This window comes from Limulus polyphemus, unplaced genomic scaffold, assembly GCF_000517525.1.
Source record: "Limulus polyphemus unplaced genomic scaffold, Limulus_polyphemus-2.1.2 Scaffold8906, whole genome shotgun sequence".
Taxonomy (NCBI): domain Eukaryota; kingdom Metazoa; phylum Arthropoda; class Merostomata; order Xiphosura; family Limulidae; genus Limulus; species Limulus polyphemus.
The window spans coordinates 2,777-22,684 of record NW_013674516.1 but is presented as its reverse complement, the minus strand read 5'-3'; the positions used below and the strand labels follow the sequence as shown (position 1 = coordinate 22,684).

The following is a 19,908-nucleotide window of genomic DNA, read 5'->3' as shown; positions in this document are numbered from 1 at the left end:
GATTTGGTGTTACATAGTAAGGCATTTCTTCAAGATTAAAAACATTTAGTTATCTTCATGATATTATTTGAGATCCAACTGATCTGCTCTTAAAGTGATGTAACCTAGAAAGTTAAGCCAACTTATTACAGTTGCTAAAAGTATTTTATGACACTATGTATTTTAAATACTTGAATTATTGTTAAGTTTTATGGCAGTACACATTTGAGCACTTTAATGACAGTGTTACAGATATTATGATACTACTTATTCAAACACTTTTTATAATGCTACATGTTTGAGCACTAGAATTATAGTTAGTGTTATAATTATTTAAGGCATTACACATTTGAGACTTGTATAATTTGAATATGTTATATTAAAACTGCTTTGATCATGCAAATCAGCAACTCATGACAACCTCGGTTCATGTAAAGAGGCGGTGAAATGGCGTGCATCAGAACTACAATTTGGCATTGTTTGCCATTTTGTGGGTAGTGTGACACCACCAAAAATGGATTTTTGGGGGGGGGGATGGTATGTAACAGTCCTTTACAAAACAAAATATTCTTACACTCAGATCATAAAGATGTGTTCAGATTGGAGATGTAGAATTTCCAAGATGGGGATGTTCATTTACTTGAAAAATATAGGAATGTGGGTCAACTTGGGGCACCAGGAGCATATAGAAAAACATACTATAATCATACCTTAACTGTGATAAACAAGGTACAACATATTGTAAGAGAAATCACTCTGAATTATGTTGCCTCTAACACTTACAGCTATTTCTGCTGTTATTGGTCTGTAAAAGTGGCACAAGCTGCTTCTACAGTTTATTTGTTTCAACTATTGCATATGTCGAGCAGCTGGAGAATGAAACAGTTATTCATGTTATTCTATACAAAGATATACTAGTCAATTAACCATATGTAACACTTCTGGTTTTCTTTGTGATTGGACTGGGCAACTGTTGTCCTTGTACACAAGTTAGTTTATGGAAAGCATGCAGAGAAAAGGGGTATGCTTTAAACATGACAGCCTTAAAATGTAGTGTTTTGCAGTGGAAATAACTATACTGCAGAGCTGTTTTCAAGGTGCATGATAATCAAACAGAGCATGACCAGACCTGCTGACATGGACTGTAATGACATTTTGATGCTTAAAAGTTGTTTTAATGTAGCATGCGGAACACTTCAAGTGAGGAAAGTAGAGCTGTGATCGGTATCATAAGCATTGTACATCTTTGTTTTCCACTTGGCAACAGAAATGATTTTGTAGAATGTTTGGGATTCTGCCTCCATTTTATAGTTCATTTACATTGTTAAATAAGAATGTTGGAATTCATATATCATCCAAGTGATTGCAATTAATTTGCTTAATCAGGTTCACACCAAACAGTTGCTGTTCGAGAAAGTTGCACTGGAGATCGTAATGTGTAGTTGATGTAGCATAATAGATTCTCACTCGTGGGTTCTTAGAATTTCAGTACTGCTCTAGATGTGCATGAATTAATGATAAAAAAGTATAAAAACTTTTTGAACAAAATATTAGTACAAAAGCTAGGAGTCTAGTCTTGGTACTTTCATGTATACTTTTCACTCGTATACAGAGTCTTCTGAGAAGAAACTTGTGTTATTTTAGCTGACATACATGATATTATGTATTTTTCACTAACAGTTGTATATGTTGTTCTTTCTTTGTATTTATATCCTCACTATCCATCTGTCATAATTGTACGTAATGTTTTCTGAGAAGACTACAGTTGTAGTAATGATTGAAGTACTGTGCTTCTAGGAAGACGAGGACAGTTTTAGCGAGTCTAAAAGTGATGCAGATTTTGAAGCTGCTTTAGAGGAAGCCCAGAATGCTACACCACCATCAAAGAGTGAATCAAAAAAGAAAAGTAAAACAAAGAAAAGTAAGAAAAAGAAAAAAACAAAAACAACGGCTAGTTTTCCAAGTTCTGATGCAGAAAACGATGGCTATGAGGTGAGATTGTTATGTATCCTTATTAGTGAAATACTTGACAGATTATATGCAGGCTTAATAAAAAAAAAAAGTAATATTGTGCTGGAACATTCATTAAACATATTATCATTAAATACAGAATTGAATCTTGCTTGTGAGACTTGTATGTCAGTGAATATTTTGAGGTATTTTTGGTATCTTCTACCTTATTAAGTTTAAAATAAAAAATCTACTTCTCATAGAGTGATTATTTCTTTTAGTTACAGACTTTATTTTATCAGTACAAAATTTTTCTGTTTAATTTTGGGAGACATAAAAAGCAATGATGGGATGTGTTCAACCTTAAACTTGTTAACCTTGTCTTTCTAGACTGACCATCAAGATTATTGTGAGGTTTGCCAGCAAGGGGGAGAGATCATTCTCTGTGACACCTGTCCTCGGGCTTATCACCTGGTGTGTTTGGACCCTGAGCTGGAAGAGGCCCCAGAAGGGAAATGGAGTTGTCCCCACTGTGTATGTATCAGAATATTCAGGTGGTTTATTTTGATGGGTGGCTAACCTTGGTATTGAAGATTGAACAAGTTAAAAAAAAAATAGTATTGATTTATTACTCCTTACCCCATTCTTAATGATTTTAGATTTGGTAATGGATTTATGCTTAAAAGTCCTCAGTTAAAGTGGAACTGGTGATAGTGTTTATAGGTGTCATAAAACTATTGATTTAGACTTGAAATCAGTTTCTTTTTTTTCTTATCTTGATTCACCCAAGTTAATGAATAGGAATGGATACAGAGTGTAAAATAAAACAGAAATAAGAATTTTAAATCTGTAATTTGTAGAAAAATCAGTGCTTTATAATAAAGTTTTTTTTTTCTTCTTTAAAAACAGATAGCATTAATGATGTATCTGACAGTTTGGAGTAATAATGGATTCTGGGTGCTTTGGTACTTTTCATTGGGTTGGTAACTAATAACAGTGCTGTAATTGTGGTGGGGACATTTTTTACCCATACAGGAGGGAGAAGACATTCAAGAGCAAGACAACGATGAACACATGGAATTCTGCCGGGTATGCAAAGATGGTGGAGAACTCTTGTGTTGTGATAGTTGCCCGTCAGCATACCACACCTTTTGCCTGAATCCCCCTTTGAAGAACATTCCTGATGGAGAGTGGCATTGTCCTCGCTGTTCCGTAAGCCTCTAAATAGCTTTTATAGTATTGGCTCATATGAACTAATTTATTATTTTCCTGTATGTGTTAAAAAAAAAAAGGTACATAGCCCTTCACTTTGAGGGCTTTTGACCCTTTGAGTGCAGAATTAAATTTCGGGTGGGTTCTTGAAAAGTGTCAATTATCCACTAAAAAATTAAATTTAGAATTTAACCTTTTTTAGTACTTTTTTGATATCAAAATCCACTAGTTGAACTTTTGTCTGGTGATGTAAACACGTGCAGTAATAAGGTGGGAAATTAAGGACGTGTGAGTATCTCGATTGTCGCACTACGAGGAAAAGTTTTTGTGAAACCTTGGGGTAAATTCGCTTGTTGCACCAAATGCCTATAAATGTCAAGTTGGATAAATCCAGTAATAGCATCAAAAGGGTTAAACAATGGAACTTTAAACTTTTTTTAGTTTCCAAAGAAAGCAGATGAGTTCTGGCAACATCTTTAGTTGCACTGTCTATTTCATTATTTTTGCAGTGATTGATTCAAAATTTTGACTGGAGTCATCATGGCACGTGAATGGTTCCAATGAGTTGGGGGAATTGGGAAAAGTCAATGAATTTTTAATTTTTTTTCACAGCTTGGGAAGCATCGGGCAATTTCATTTTACAGACAAGAACTATGAAAAGTTTGTGAATTTCATGTAATTCAGTGGTGTTTCTAGGATGTGGATTCCAAAAAAAATATACATATAATTACCACAAAAAAATAATTGCATAAAAATTAATTCTTGTACATTTAGCATATCATTATGCCTGTTTTATGCATAAACATTGTTTGTTTTTTTTCTGTTGTTGTTTATCGTTAATTTTTGTGAGTATGAAGGCAACCATAATAGATTATGTAAACAATAACTGTTTATCCCTAAATGGAATGTAAGAACTCTGGACAAGGCTTTGTGTTGTTCTCTTAAATGTCAATGAGGATTGTTTTACCACAGCCTAAAAGCCCTTAACAAATTACTATTCAGAAATAAGCTGTTTCTATTTAAAACGTTATTTTATCTTGCAAATTTTACAGGCTTAATCGGATCAGCCAAATTTGTGACCCCAAATTGACCTTTATAGTTTCCATACTGTAACATCTATGTTTTGTGTGTATGTCTTCACGTAATTTCACAGGCTTTCACTAATCATTAAGAGTCATTGGTAAACAAGGAATCAGAATATATAGTCAAAGTGTTGGCTGCTGCGTGTGCAAAGTGATTTTCTTGATACTCTTAAAAGTAGTTTTCTTCATCTGAAAAATCTCAGATTTCATTTGGATAATCTCTGAAACTTCATAAATAAATTTCAGATGTTTTTGTCAGTAAAACTTTATATCTTATGTTATTTTTTTCTACCTTAAATCTTTACGAGGACCATCAATTTTGATCAACCTTGTAACCACAAAAAAAAAAAAATTGAAATAAATCTAAATTTTCTTTTATTTCTTTCTATAATGACTTCAAATTGTAACATGAAACTACATGTGTTTATCCTAAATAGCTTTAAACTCGTAACATTATACATCTGTTTATTAGCGAAAAAATACAGTAAACAGAACAAACTGTCAGAAGTCTGATATCAGAGAAACTAGTTTCGACACATTTGTGCATCCTCTTCAGTCTCATATTGTCTTGTTTCAGGAGAAACTGGTCAACAAATATAGGCGTATGGCATGACTGATCGTATCGAAACCTTGCTAGATGACTTTTAAGTAAACTGTGACTCGTAGTATACAGTCTTATTGTCTTTATTAAACAATACATAAATAATGTTTTTCAGTTTCACGTATTATTGTAGTTGATAGTCCAATGATACATTACAAACATAAATAAAATGGAGAATAGCATATTTTGGTTTGGGAAAGGCCTACAAAAAGTTAGAGAATTTTAACTCTTCCCGAGTTGTGGAAATAATGCACAAATGACTTAAATTTTACTCCAATCTCATCTTTTTAATGTTGCAGTTGCACATTTGCTTCCTTTATTAAATATAAAGGTATATATTTATAAATCAGAAATTTGAGTTTTTACATTTTCTTTCAATGTTCTGCTGAATTTTCCCCTTTTTTCAATAGTTAAGAGATTTTTAATTTTTTTATTCTGATATAGCAAACACTAATTAAATTTTATTCCTACTTCTGGAATTATGGTAATCATTGAATATTTGTGAATTGCCGTAGTCCACGCTTCTCTTTGGGTTTAAAAATAAAATGTTTTGAATAATTTTCAGTTGAACCATTATTGAAATTTAAGAGATGACTTGCTGGTTAATCTAGTTTGAAATGAAGTGAATAAAATTTGAAAACTTTTGTTGAATAATTTTTATGGTTATTATAGGTTTATTGACTTGCATAGATTTGTGGATGGAGCAGTTTATTTTCCCTGAAATTCCTTGTCTTCCATGTTTTGGAATTGGGAGTTTTCTAAAATATTGTTTACCTATATTCTTGTTTTATAAAGGACATTTTTTTTTGTTCAAGTAAGATTATTCAAAAAATAAAGACATTATGAATGATTGAATACACCTTCTGGTAGAGAACCTTAAAATCTGTTTTGCCATGAAGTTGTACAGTGATGTTTGTTTATGTATAAACCTAACCTACACTAAGAATATATGTTGTTTTATTTTCACTGTACATCTCTATCTTAGTTTTTCATAAACTTGCTATTTGTGTAGCGTGGAAAAGCTGTTCCGTGTGGGAAAGATTTGTTTTTTTACCTTTTTAAGGTGGAACCATTAAAAGGAAAAGTGAGTAAAATCTTGACTTGGCGATGGGCTGAGTCTCCCAAGTCTGAAGGTGAAGAACCTAAAAAAGAGGAAGCAGATAAAGATGACATTCCTGCAGCTCAGCCATCCACAAGCAAAAAAATTCAACCTAAACCAATGCGAGAATTTTTTGTCAAGTGGTCAGATATGTCCTACTGGCATTGTTCCTGGGTGTCCGAACTACAGGTAAGACTTGCTCTTGTACAGGTAAGGGTTGTTTCTGAGTGTCCAAACTACAGGTAAGGGTTGTTTCTGGGTGTTTGAACTACAGGTAAGAGTTGTTTCTGGGTGTTTGAACTACAGGAAAGAGTTGTTTCTGGGTGTCCAAAATACAGGAAAGAGTTGTTTCTGGGTGTGAACTACAGGTAAGAGTTGTTTCTGAGTGTCCAAACTACAGGTAAGAGTTGTTTCTGAGTGTCCAAACTACAGGTAAGAGTTGTTTCTGAGTGTCCAAACTACAGGTAAGGGTTGTTTCTGGGTCTCCAAACTTCAGTAAAGAGTTTTTTCTGGGTCTCCAAACTTCAGTAAAGAGTTGTTTCTGGGTCTCCAACTTACAGGAAAGAGTTGTTTCTGAGTGTTTGAACTTCAGGAAGGAGTTGTTTCTGAGTGTTTGAACTACAGGAAGGAGTTGTTTCTGAGTGTTTGAACTTCAGGAAGGAGTTGTTTCTGAGTGTTTGAACTTCAGGAAGGAGTTGTTTCTGAGTGTTTGAACTATAGGTAAGAGTTGTTTCTGAGTGTTTGAACTATAGGTAAGAGTTGTTTCTGAGTGTTTGAACTTCAGGAAGGAGTTGTTTCTGAGTGTTTGAACTTCAGGAATGAGTTGTTTCTGAGTGTTTGAACTACAGGTAAGAGTTGTTTCTTTACGTTTTTGTTTTTTATGAATATCAGGTGCCTGTTATACAACATTTACTTTGTAAATACCATATAGACAGCGATAGTCTATAGTCAGTGCTCAAAGTATATTGTACCACATGTGGAATAGTTTAAGAGATTAATTAAGAAGCGAGTATTATCAACTTAATACTATAAAACTTTATTTCACGGTTAGTTTCTTGTTTTGAACCTATGTTCAAACTTTGTTGATCTTCCAGTTAAATTAATTACTATTTTACTTGTTCTTTTCTTCTATTACATAAAACAGTAGCTAAATTGAAGTTTTATAGTAAACCTGGGGATTGTAATTTGTCATCAAACAATACACAAACTTTAAACTCGCAACACAAAATGTGTTTCCACTAATGTTTAACAACATAAGTTTAATGCAGTAAGCCTGCCATGTTTGTCTGTTGACTTGTGGAGCTGAGGGTAATAAGCACAAAAGTGTGGTATGTGAGGAAGGAAAAATAAAATCTTTTTTAATTCCTGGAATAAGTTTTAATGTAGTATTTTTTTTAGATAAGAAATAAGCCTTTTTTTTTAATTATAAACTTACATTTGTGGGTGACTAATTTTAGCTTGAAAGACATTGTGTTATGGATTAATTACCTTTCTTGCATGATGGATGTTTAAGGGAATTTTTATTCATAATATGAGTAATTTTTGAACTAGTTAAGCTATTTTTAGTAGTGTATTTACTTCCAAGCTATGTTTTAGCAGATTGCTTTCATGAAAAATATTCATTTTTGTATACATGAAGCTCAGGTTATATATAAAAGCGGGTTATTTCTAACTTCTGATATATTTGTGTGACAGACAAAGTTTTTATTTTGAAATGTAGTTAAATATTTTTCTTGCACACAGTTGGAGGTTTACCATCCATTCGTATATCGTATGTATTGTCGAAAAAATGACATGGATGAACCGCCACCTTTGGATGACGGGAGTAGCATTGATAATTACAAGAAGAGGGAGACTCCGCGTGATGATCCACACAATCTAGAAGAAAGATTTTACCGCTATGGGATCCAGCCAGAATGGCTACAGGTTCACAGAGTTATTAACCATAAGTAAGCTCAACTTATAGTTAGGAAAAATAATAACCTCCTTTGATGCCTAATAAATTGATCAATTAGAACAGCTAAACTTCTGCTCTCTTGAGAGAGTTGAGAGTTGGTAGTGGTCTTTAAATCTGTCATTGGGAAAATTCAAAACAGAACTTGTTATTTACAATTGCATTTTGAAGATTGACAAAATTATTTGTATTATAAAATCATCAGTTCAATATCTAAAGCATTTTTAGTTTCATTTTCTGAATAGGTGGCCAAAATGATTATGCTCGTATTCAGAAACAGTGGCGGAATGTCGTTTTGTTGATACAGTTCTGTTTTAAGAAAATTATTACACTTGGAGATTCGTACATTTTTAATGTAGGTTGTATAGATGGAGATTGGATATTCTTTTAATTAACTTTTGATTTTGATAAAAAAAACTTGTGTTACTTTATAAAACATAGTATCAGCAATATAACAATGTGTGCGCTACGTTGTAAGTAAAGTGTGAGAAGGTTGTGTTGTAATGTGATGCAACCAGGCAAGATTGATTGGTGCTGCACGTGAAAGATAAGTCGTGTAAACTGACCTCTCTTTTTACCACTGTAGGGTTCATGAGAAAAATTAGGTTTCACTTTATTTAAAAGTATTAATACTTGCTAAGTATTTCTTCACTACTGAATGTTATTGATAACTCAAATTTTTGTGTGAAAAAAACAACCTAGGAGTTAAAATCTATAATTACTTAAAAATTGTTCTCAATGAGTAGTGATCATTATATGTGACGGTCTAGTTCACATATTGTTTTAGCTTGGGAAACCATCCAGATGTAACAAATATTTACTCTGTTGTTGTTTTTTTACTAAGCACAGAGACTTGTATAAACATTTTTATGAATGGCATTCTTTTTATTAATTGTCTCTAAAGGCCTAATTTATCCCACTGAAATGAAGCACCATGTGGTATGGGCTGTTAGTAGTGGTAGAAAAAGATTGTACCACTCATTAAGTACTATCATTCAGGAATGCTTAACAAGTAGTTAAATGTTTTTATTAACTTATCATATCCAAATGCTGCAAATATCTAGTTTATTGGCCAATAAATGATTTTTTTTTTGTTAATTTACTCATTCGTCACAGTTTTAAAATTGTCGAAACACCATAAAGAAGATTGAAGTGAATTCATAATTACTGAATATATTGTGATTGGTATTTAATGGTTAGTGACATTCAAGTCTTTGGTATTAACAGGCAAGAGTCCTGCCAGTTTTCATTTTTAATGTGCAATGATGTGGAAACTGAAATATGCAGCGTAGTTGGTCATAGTGTCTTTTAGCAAACATAATGCTGGTTTTGAATCCTTCCCAGTCTCAATTTTGTAATTTGAAGTTGTCAGAAACAGTGAAACTGTATACAGTTTTTAGATCTTTTTTTCTGATTACATAAATTTTGTGGCTGTGTTATTGCTTTGGTAAAGATGTGTTTAAACTGATAATTTGTGTATGTGTTTGATTCCCAGAACTCTCAAAGATGGTCGTACCAAGTACCTTGTTAAATGGAGGGATCTACCTTATGATCAATCATCATGGGAATTTGGTGACAATACTGGGGAATTTGAAATTCCAGATTTGCAACAAGCAATCGATGTCTACTGGGAACTCAGGTGAGCTTCAGATGACATATTTTGGAAATGAATGTTGTTGCTATTACAAAACTGTAGGAATAGTACAGATTTCTTAAATGCATGATACCTGCTTAATTAAAAAAAAAGAACATGGAGGTTTTGTGTGAACCAAAAATATAGACTTTTGATATAATACATCAGTTTGAACCCAAATGAATCATTATTAGTGTATGTACATGTGTCATTGTAAACTCCAAGCAATGACTGGATATATTCATGTAATTACAAAACCTTATTTTGTATACTAAAATGAGTCATTACATATCTAAACGACTATGGATATGTAAGGTGTCTGAAAATAGTGATGTGTATAACACAAGACAGTAATAGCAACAAACATGTGGTTTATGGTTATTCAAGAGCATATGTATATGTTTTTTTTTTTCCCCACACACTAATTACTATCAGTACATCTCTATATATGCTCTATTTGTGACACCCTAACAATATTGAGTTGATTTTCCATTTTCATCCATGTGTTGGCCAACATATAGGGTGTAACAGTAGCTAATTTCATTGGTGGTCCATTTCATGCAGTGTTCACAGATAAATCACCCTTGTCCTGTAGATGATATCCTTCACATAGTCCCAGAGACAAAAGTCCAGACGTGATTGGCCCATCTCATTTCCTTTCTTGTATAATGCTCTCTCTGACTCTTTGAAGCTGTCAGTACCTCTTCTTGATAGAATTCTTAACTGGAGGAACGTTTAAGTACACCTTATGATATGTTCTTTGTAATAGAATAGATTATTTCATCTCTGCTAGCCACAGGATGCACATAGCCTTCTCTTTTACCATGTTAGTTAATGATATATTGGGTTATAAATGATTATAAACTTATTATGGCAAAAAACTTTGTACATGTCCTTCATCCACCACTAACTGTACATTCGTAAGTGTATCTGTATTGTACTGACTTAAGATTGTAATACGTCATATAATTTGAGACACCTTCTATTTTAACTCAGTTTTGGTATATTTAATAAAATATTTAACCCCAAAAAGTTAACAACTGTCCAACAAAAATATAACTTTTACATGCTCAGGCTTTTAATAGAATAAGCTATGAAAATATTATGTTTAAACAGATATAAAAAACGTATGTAATTTACCTGTAAGTAGGATTGAATAAATGGTGACATATAGTCATCAAATTATTACATTTTAGGCATGAAACGTACCACTGGCTGTTATTTAGTTTCCTGTAGGTGAATTGTTGTATACATACACATATCAATTGGCAAAACTGTAACTTCTTCCTTAAATCACAGTAATATAAAGCTTAATTTACCATGGATGATTTCACAATATATCATATTTTGGTACATATTACTGAAATTAACATTAAAAGGAATGCACATTTTTTTCTCTAATAATGTTTTTTTTTATTATGTCAGTTGGTATAACCACTTCAACATCTGTAGAATTAGTAAACATGAGTTATTTTTTGTACGAACTGCCATGTAGCTATTTAGCTAATTGTACTTCATATATGCAAAAATTAAGATATCAAAAATAAATCAAAACATTTTGTTTTACAAAGACTTTTGTAACAGTATCACTATCAAAACTTTGTGGTCATAAGAACGTCACATATTTAGTTAAATATAAAAAAATGCAATGCTTATTTCTTACAAAGTGTACTCATTACAAAAAGTTGTATGTTTATTTAATGATTTAGTATACCAGCTACCACCTGTTTGTTTAATGATTTAGTATACCAGCTACCACCTGTTTGTTTCAGCAGTGGTAAGAAATCAAATATTGTCAGCCAAACATCATTTTCATAATTGTTATTTCAGTGTACCTTTCATTTCTCGAAATAAGTATAGACATAACAAGACTTCTGTAATAAAATCACCTGCTATGTTAGCTAATATTTACTGCTTTTATGGACTATGAACCAAAGGGACTGTTTATGATACCTTTATGTACGGGTTACTGTAAACCCCAGAGGCTGGTTTGTGATATCTGTACATAGGTTACTAAAACCCAGTCCCTGGGGTTCAGTGATATCTGTACATAGGTTACTATAAAGTTCATTATATAGCCATGTAATTTGATTTATTTACATTTACTCAAAGCAGATAGTTCTTTTGTCTTATCCTGAAAAATTAGTATTAATGAACCATGATACTTTTTAATAATTTTAGGTTCATGTCACAAAGGTATTATTTGACATTGTTTCTATCGAGAATTAACTGTTTTACTCATTAACACATTTTATTATTCATACATTAAAACCCTTCAATCAAATTATTGTACACAGACTTTGGAAAAATTGTTTTATTGATTTCATCTTAAGTCCAAGTTACAAGAAAAAGATACCATGGCTAGATGCTGGAGATGATAATAATCCTTTTTCAGACATCTAGAAATTGTCCCTGCTCTTGTATAACATCATCAGTGAAGTAATACACTTTAGGCTAAACTCATTATCACATATTAAAATAATAGGAAAATAGTATTCTAAATGTATGTTTGTACTTGATGAGGTTTAGAGTCCGCTTTACTTCACCGTATAGTAACCTAAATTAATTGAGAATAATTATATGACATTTCATTGAATTCATTATTCATAGGGTACTGCCAATCAAAAAAATGCATTACCCCCCCTCTATTCCTAGATTCTCTTTTCAATTTCACATGTGGTGAAAAAGAAATCTTTCACACACACACACATACAGTCCCTAATGCAGTTCTCTTGCAGTTATATACTCAGTGGAGTTGATTATTGTAAACCTTATTAAACTTATACTTTGCTAACACAGGTAATAATACTTATCTTTCTCAAAGTAGGACAGTGAATGTAGATATGTTTAGATACAAACATTTGTAGTTGGTAAAATAATTTATGGTTGATGTGGTAGAAACTTTTTCAAAATACTAAAACATTTATGTTTTAGAAATGCTGCAGATTTAGGCTTAACTTTGGAAATACTAAAATGTTTATCTTGTAGAAATGCTGCAGATTTAGGCTTAACTTTGAAAATACTAAAACGTTTATCTTGTAGAAATGCTGCAGATTTAGGCTTAACTAAGAAACCCAGTAAAGGAAAAGGCAAGAACAAGAAATCTAAAGATCACATACATGACGAGAAAGAAGACTCAAGACTATCCGAGAAACCTAGAGAAAAGCCAACAATAGATGTAAGTCAGCTTCTATGTATGCAGAGGTTTTAGTAAGTTAACAGGTTCAAATCACCGAGATGTGTTTTGGTTCAATTTGGTGAAGGACCATCTCTCCCATGCATTCTTACATCACATAAAACATTTTCATTTCTATTGAAGATTTTTTAATCAAGGTGCAATAATAAATTTATATATATATGTCGAGAAAATCTTTATTTTGACTAACATATTTTTTATAATGCTGTAATAAAATCGTAATTCAAAGAAAGTATACTGATTAGCTTCGCCACTGCATTGAGTTTGACCCTAAAAATATGTCGCCCCTACATCCTGTGTTATTTTTAACAGAGGTAAATTATAAATAAAATAAGAATGTGCATCTTCTGGTAAATCTTGTTTAGGTGGAAGATATGAAACCAGTGTTTATAACAAAACTTCTGTCATTACAAATGTGGTTGGAAATGTAGCTCAACTTATTTATTAATGATCGATACCATCTTCTATTTTGGAAGACAATAAAAATGAATGAGTCCTTTTACATTAACTCAATAAAACCTTCAGTAAACAGAGATTCAGGATTAGAGGTAAGTAATCTTTGGCTACCATTGGTTGAATCTACAGAAGTCTCTCCACCAATCTGAAACATGGATAAACCAACCAATCATAACACGCCCTTCACAATTCATCAGAATACCTGTAAAGACCAACAACACCAAACACACACGCACACACACACACACACACACACGCACACACTGACCTGAAGACAAAAGGTGGAAGACCTTCGAAATGTCGTCCTCTACACTTGTATTTCTACAACAGGCAGTTATCATCTATTCATCTAAATTTTGTTATTAATACTCTACCTAAACAATCTATTAAAGAATACCATCTTCCTGCTTAAACACTCTCTTAATGTCTCATGGTTCACCATGAATTGCTGAAACAACATGTTTGAGAGTTTGTAAGAGAAACTTACTATGAGGTTCATAAAAACAACTTATTTTCAGGGTTTATAAAAAAGCAACATATTTGAACTTGTTTCTCAGTCCTGTTAAATTTAATGTATAGATGGCATTTATTGTTGAATACAGATTTGTTTAATATGAACAAACTTGAAGAATATGACAGTAAAAAAAAACTATTTCTGTTTATTTAAATTTGTAGCCACGGAAAAAATATGAAAAGCAACCAGTTTATATTGACGTTACTGGATGTGAGCTCCATCCGTACCAGCTAGAAGGTGTAAACTGGCTGAGATTCTCTTGGGCTAATAAAACGGATATTATACTGGCTGATGAGATGGGCTTAGGAAAAACTATCCAGACTATTGTGTTTTTATATTCCTTGTTTAAAGAGGTAAGACATTTGTTTTGTAAAGTCTGTTGAACATAAACCAAAACTGTGAATGTTTTTCTTTCATTTATATAAAGTTGCAAAGTCTTTCTAAGTGTGTTAAAGCTGTGTGTGTGTATCTATGTATATGCACCTGCACACACATCTCTATTAGTGTGATAAAATAATGTGTTGGAAAAATCAAAATCTTTTGGTAACAGAGTTTGTCAGAATTTTTTAATCAACTTTTAATTCTGCATTCCAACATTTTTTCAAAAATTGGAAAATTTATATATCTTTTATTATCGTAAAAGAAGCATTATGTGTTTGCAAAAAAGGTTTTGTACAATTAGATTTTTGTTCTTAAGCTCTCTTATGCTTAAAAATAGAAGTAGTATGATAAACTTGTTAATATATTCGTTATTTCCACTGCCGAGTTGTGGTAGCAAGCCAGGAACACTTATTAGTTGGAATTCAAGTACTGTAACATTGCTTGATTTCATGAATTCTTTTTTATTCTTTATTAAGGAGATCTTAACATTGATTAAGGAGGTGTTAATACTTCTTGAACTTCCAGGGTCATTGCCGAGGTCCATTTCTCGTCGGTGCTCCGCTTTCAACTATAATCAACTGGGAGAGAGAGTTTGAAATGTGGGCCCCAGACATGTATGTTGTGACCTATATTGGTGACAAAGACAGTCGAGCAGTGATTCGAGAACACGAGTTGTCTTTTGAAGAAGGAGCAATTAGAGGTGGACCAAAGGCTTCAAGACTTCGGGTAAAGTTTTGGCTGTGTTTGATTGTGCTGTTAATCTAGAAAGGTATACATGTTGAGTGACTCATAATTGATGCTTATGTGTGTTTGTGTTAGGTGAAAAAAATAGCAAATAAGATTTGATGTTAGTACTCATAAAATAATCTAAATTGCATCTAACATTTTTAGAAGGTACAGATGGTATGTGTGACCTTTAAGATGTGATTATTACATTTTTGAAGACACAATTATAATTGTTATAGTAACTGAACTATATCATTATTGTTGGAATGTTTGCCTGTTGAAGTGGATGTGAGTATTACATTTTTTTGAAGACACAGTTATAATTGTTATAGTAACTGAACTATATCATTATTGTTGGAATGTTTGCCTGTTGAAGTGGATGTGATTATTACATATTTGAAGGCACAGTTATAATTGTTATAGTAACTGAATCATATCATTATTGTTGGAATGTTTGCCTGTTGAAGTGGATGTGATTATTACATATTTGAAGACACAGTTATAATTGTTATAGTAACTGAATCATATCATTATTGTTGGAATGTTTGCCTGTTGAAGTGGATGTGATTATTACATATTTGAAGGCACAGTTAAAATTGTTATAGTAACTGAATCATATCATTATTGTTGGAATGTTTGCCTGTTGAAGTGGGCGTGATTAGTACATTTTTGACACAAGCTAGTTTTAGAGTTTTTTTGAACACTTATTTTAACTTCTACAGTTTAAGCAACATTTAACTGTATAAGTTGTGACAACTTTTAATGATTAGTAACAGTCAAATGCTCATTCATTCCTGTGGGATATAAATAAAACATCATTAGTTTCTATGCCAGCCACTTTAGAGTAGGTTGTTTTAAAATAGAGATATTGCAATATTCATTTTGTGGCTTAGTGTGGTTGATTTCACTATGTTAAGAACTTTTCTTGTTAATTGTTAATTTTTTGGGAAGGATGTGAAGAGGACACAAAATCAGCTAAGAAACTCTCAATGTGTATCTTTGGGAGCATGGAATTCCTGTAATTCTGAATGAACATTGGGTGTTGTTAAATAATATTGATTTTGCTACATGTAGTGAGTTCTGTGTGATATATTCTGTTATTTATTTGTAATTCACGTGAATTTCTTAAATAATGTGTCTGTGTTTACAGTTTTCCTTTTATTTCTACTTACAGAAAGATTTCCCTGTAAAATTCAATGTTCTGCTTACGTCGTATGAACTTATCAGTATTGATGCTGCTACATTAGGCTCTGTAGACTGGCAAGTTTTGGTTGTGGACGAAGCTCATCGTTTGAAGAATAATCAGTCAAAAGTGAGTATAGTTTTTACTTTTTTGTTTTATTACTTTATATCTCTGTGCAATATCGTATACAAAATCTTTATTTCTTTGATGCTAAAATCAACTGGATACAATATTGTGACCATGCATTTAACACCCGCATTACAAGCCAGCCCAGCATCTTGTAGTACAAAGACTAGGATGATCAACAGGGGGGTCATTCCCAGAAACCATTGATTTAGGGTTCTTTCAATAGATCTCAATGAAAAGAAGCTCAGCACAACTTCTAACACACAAAAAAAAACAATTAAATATTAATATAAATATGACATGATGAAATTATATGGATTATACTATTGTGGTACCATACTGGGCATTATACCAACCTTCTTATTTAGTATTGGCATTTTTAATTTAACAATCACTAGGGAGACCATCTTGTAATGAATCATGCATCTACTGCAACACTACATCTGTGGACTTAACTGTGTCATTAGTGTCACAAAATATTGAAACTTATGATTTTTTATATATGGTTTCAATCCCTCTTTTTGAAGATAAGGATACTATTGTGCCCATTTTTTTTTATGTTTCACTGTAAATGCAGTAATCAATTGACGTATCTCTGATTCAGCTGGTATGTCAAATTGATAGGGATATCTTCAAAGAAGTTCTTACCTAATCCGACCTGAACCAACAGTTTAGATTAATCACTACACTTAAACCACAAGTACATCTGGAACACCAAGAGTTGGTGGTGAGTCCTGTTGATTAGCTAGAATAGTTGAAGAGTTGGTGGTGAGTCCTGTTGATTAGCTGCTATCCCTCTGGTCTATCAATTTAGGAAAGGTTAATGCCCTTTTAGAGCTTTACAAAAATATCCAAAACAAACACATACTGTAAGAGAAAAACATACATTATTAATTAGCTGCTAAAATGAAAGATTGTTTTAATAAAACTTTCTGATATTCTCCAAGTCTGTGGTAGTGGAGTTTGTGCTTGTTGTTTGAAATGTTCCATTATTGTTTTAACTAATCCATTTTTTTTTAAATGATAATACTTTTTTCATTTCACTTTTTACTGACCCGTTTCATTTTATTTTCATGTTTCAGTTTTTTCGAATTCTGAACTCTTATAAAATCAACCACAAACTGCTTTTAACTGGAACTCCACTTCAGAACAACTTGGAGGAACTTTTCCATTTGTTGAACTTCATGAGTGCACAACGATTCAAGTTAGTACACAGTTTTATTATCATATGATTCATCTATACTTGAAGACTCAAAGAAATTCCATAAAAGTAATTTCAATAAACAGTTTACTATTTTTACAAACTTGTCTGTACTGACAAGTGGGTTGTATAAAACTAGATTAAATGCTAGTGGAGGAACTCAGTTATGAACATCAAATAACAAGAAATTTCTAAAATTAAACTTTTTAAGAGTATAATAAAACACTTTCTACAATCACCCTATGATACAATATGTTGAGTATTTTGTTGTTTTTTTTAGTGACTTGCAAGGGTTCTTGAATGAGTTTGCAGACTTAACCAAAGAAGAACAAGTTAAGAAACTCCACGATCTCCTTGGCCCGCACCTTCTGAGGAGACTCAAAGCTGATGTGTTAAAGGTATACTTCTTATATTATACTTGTTAGCTTGATGCGAGGTAATCATATCTCTGTTAGCCAGTTTCCAATTCACACGTAAAGGAAGACAAAATATTACTCTTGCAAGTTCTAATATTTACCTTAAGTAAAAATGGTGCTCAAATCTTTATACATAACCCATGCCATTTGTATTTTTTTTATCTGTTTCTTCATAGTTTTGTCAACTGTATCTTTATGCTTAGCTCTTCAGAATACTGCCACCTCTATCTTTGTGTCCAGCATATAGTCGTGCCTTAGTTTCATTTCATACTTGTTTTTAGGACAAAATTGTGATTAAAAAAAGATGTGTTATTCAAGACCCTGTCCTTGTTGGGCTGGGTGTGGCCTTATGGTTAGTGAGTCAAAACTGTGCATTGAATGCTTCAATGTTTAAGATGTAATGACACAGGACATGCTTAAGATTTTCATTTGTAGGTGCATTATAAAAGTGACAGTCAATCCCATTATTTAGTTCATAGAGCCAAGTGTTGCTGGCTAGCTGCTTTCAGTGAGTTGTTCAAAATTGGGGATGGATACACCTGAATCTTAGGCATTTTTGTCTTGGCTGTTTAGTGCGTGTGTTGTTTTGATTTAAAAACCCAATGTTCTTTAACTTGTTTGGTTGACATGTTTATCAAGCAACAGATTTGCAGTCAGTGTAATCCACCTAATTATCAATTTTCTGGACAATATTTCTTGCATTACAGGAGTTTTTATTGAAATTCTGTAATCGTAACATATAATGTAGTGTAAAGAAAGCCAGTTCTGTGTGAGAGGAAATGATTTAATAACAAAATATGTTTCTATATTACAGAACATCCCAGCCAAGAGCGAGTTTATTTTGAGAGTCGAGTTGTCGCCAATGCAAAAGTAAGCAAATGTCACTCGGTGAAATTTAGCTTCAAAATACAAATATCTTAATATAGTTTTATTATAATAAAATGTGGTAAATAAACTGTCGTAGAAGAAACCACTACCTTATCATGTTAGGATGTACTGAGAACTTGGAGTACTAGTTTCACTGGAAGTTGTCAGGCTAGATATTAGGGGTTTAAAGTTGTATTCTTTAAGCTTCATTGTATTAATCAGATACATATATTAAGGCTTTATGTCATCGTACATTTTCGTATTAGAGAAATAAAAGTATTTAGATATTTTTCTACTTTTTAACTCGTAATGAGAAAAAGTTAGGTTTTTAAAGAAAATCAAAATGGCAGTTCCTTAGAATAATTTCAAATTAAAAACATTTGAATTTTTTTTTTTGAATGGAAATCCACATTTAAATTTACAGTGATTGCTAACTGTTACATACATACATACATACCCTTTTGTCATTCTCAGGAAATATTATAAATACATCTTGACTCGTAACTTTGAAGCCCTAAATGCCAAAGGTGGAGGCCACCAGGTGTCACTGTTGAATGTCATGATGGACTTGAAGAAATGTTGCAATCATCCGTACTTGTTTCCTGCAGCTGCCCTTGTTAGTAGTCTTTTCTGTATATTGTTAGTTTTGTGTTGAAGTAAAATATTAAACGAATTTTGTAAACAGCTAATCCTTATTATAATGTATAAGTTGATGTACCTGTCCTTTGTCCAGGTTATAAACTTAAATAAATGTGGGGGTGACTGCTATGATAAATAGTACAAAAATTCTAACTTTTACACTATTTATTTATAACAAAATATATTATTACAGTATTCATTATTACCACATTAACAGTTTTATATAAGCTGTAAGAACTCACTATATTTATACTTATAACATGGCATATACTGTGCGATGGTCAAAGTCACTTTGTACGAAAAGGTAGTGGCAGTAGGGGGGCTTTCTGTTACCCACTTTCAACACCCAGCTCTTAATGTCTTTCCACACTTTTTCACGTTTTTAATTAATTGATGGTCATTGGCTGCAGAAGTGTCTTGTGGGATGAAGTTGTAAGGTCACGGGTCAAAGTAGGAAGCGGGTAAAACTCGAGAAACAGCTCTTCATATCAGCATTATGGTGGCTGTTGTAGTATAAACTTCATCTAAGTTTATGTATTATTGCAATAGTGGCTGCCATTTGTTTTCATTGCATCCCTCCATAGAGAGTGCTTGCTCACTCTGCAAGGTATCTAAGACGTTTGTGTGCAATACTCCAATAATGGGGGTGTAAGGGGCTGTGACCCCCCCCCCCCCAAATTTGGTTGAGATAAC

General features: G+C 32.5%; 1 protein-coding gene across 1 annotated transcript; it reads left to right on the top strand.

The window, feature by feature from the left end:
* Nucleotides 1-1,776: 1,776 nt before the first annotated feature.
* On the top strand, nucleotides 1,777-19,192 carry LOC106475639 (chromodomain-helicase-DNA-binding protein 4-like; the record flags this gene model as incomplete). Its single annotated transcript, XM_013936319.1, has 14 exons — nucleotides 1,777-1,971; nucleotides 2,320-2,463; nucleotides 2,965-3,141; nucleotides 5,888-6,112; nucleotides 7,667-7,872; nucleotides 9,373-9,516; nucleotides 12,553-12,688; nucleotides 13,838-14,029; nucleotides 14,583-14,783; nucleotides 15,958-16,095; nucleotides 17,175-17,296; nucleotides 17,574-17,691; nucleotides 18,524-18,579; nucleotides 19,051-19,192. Coding segments are annotated over 14 exons (2,196 nt in total), but the record flags the coding sequence as incomplete, so codon positions are not given.
* Between the last annotated feature and the right edge of the window lie 716 nt (nucleotides 19,193-19,908).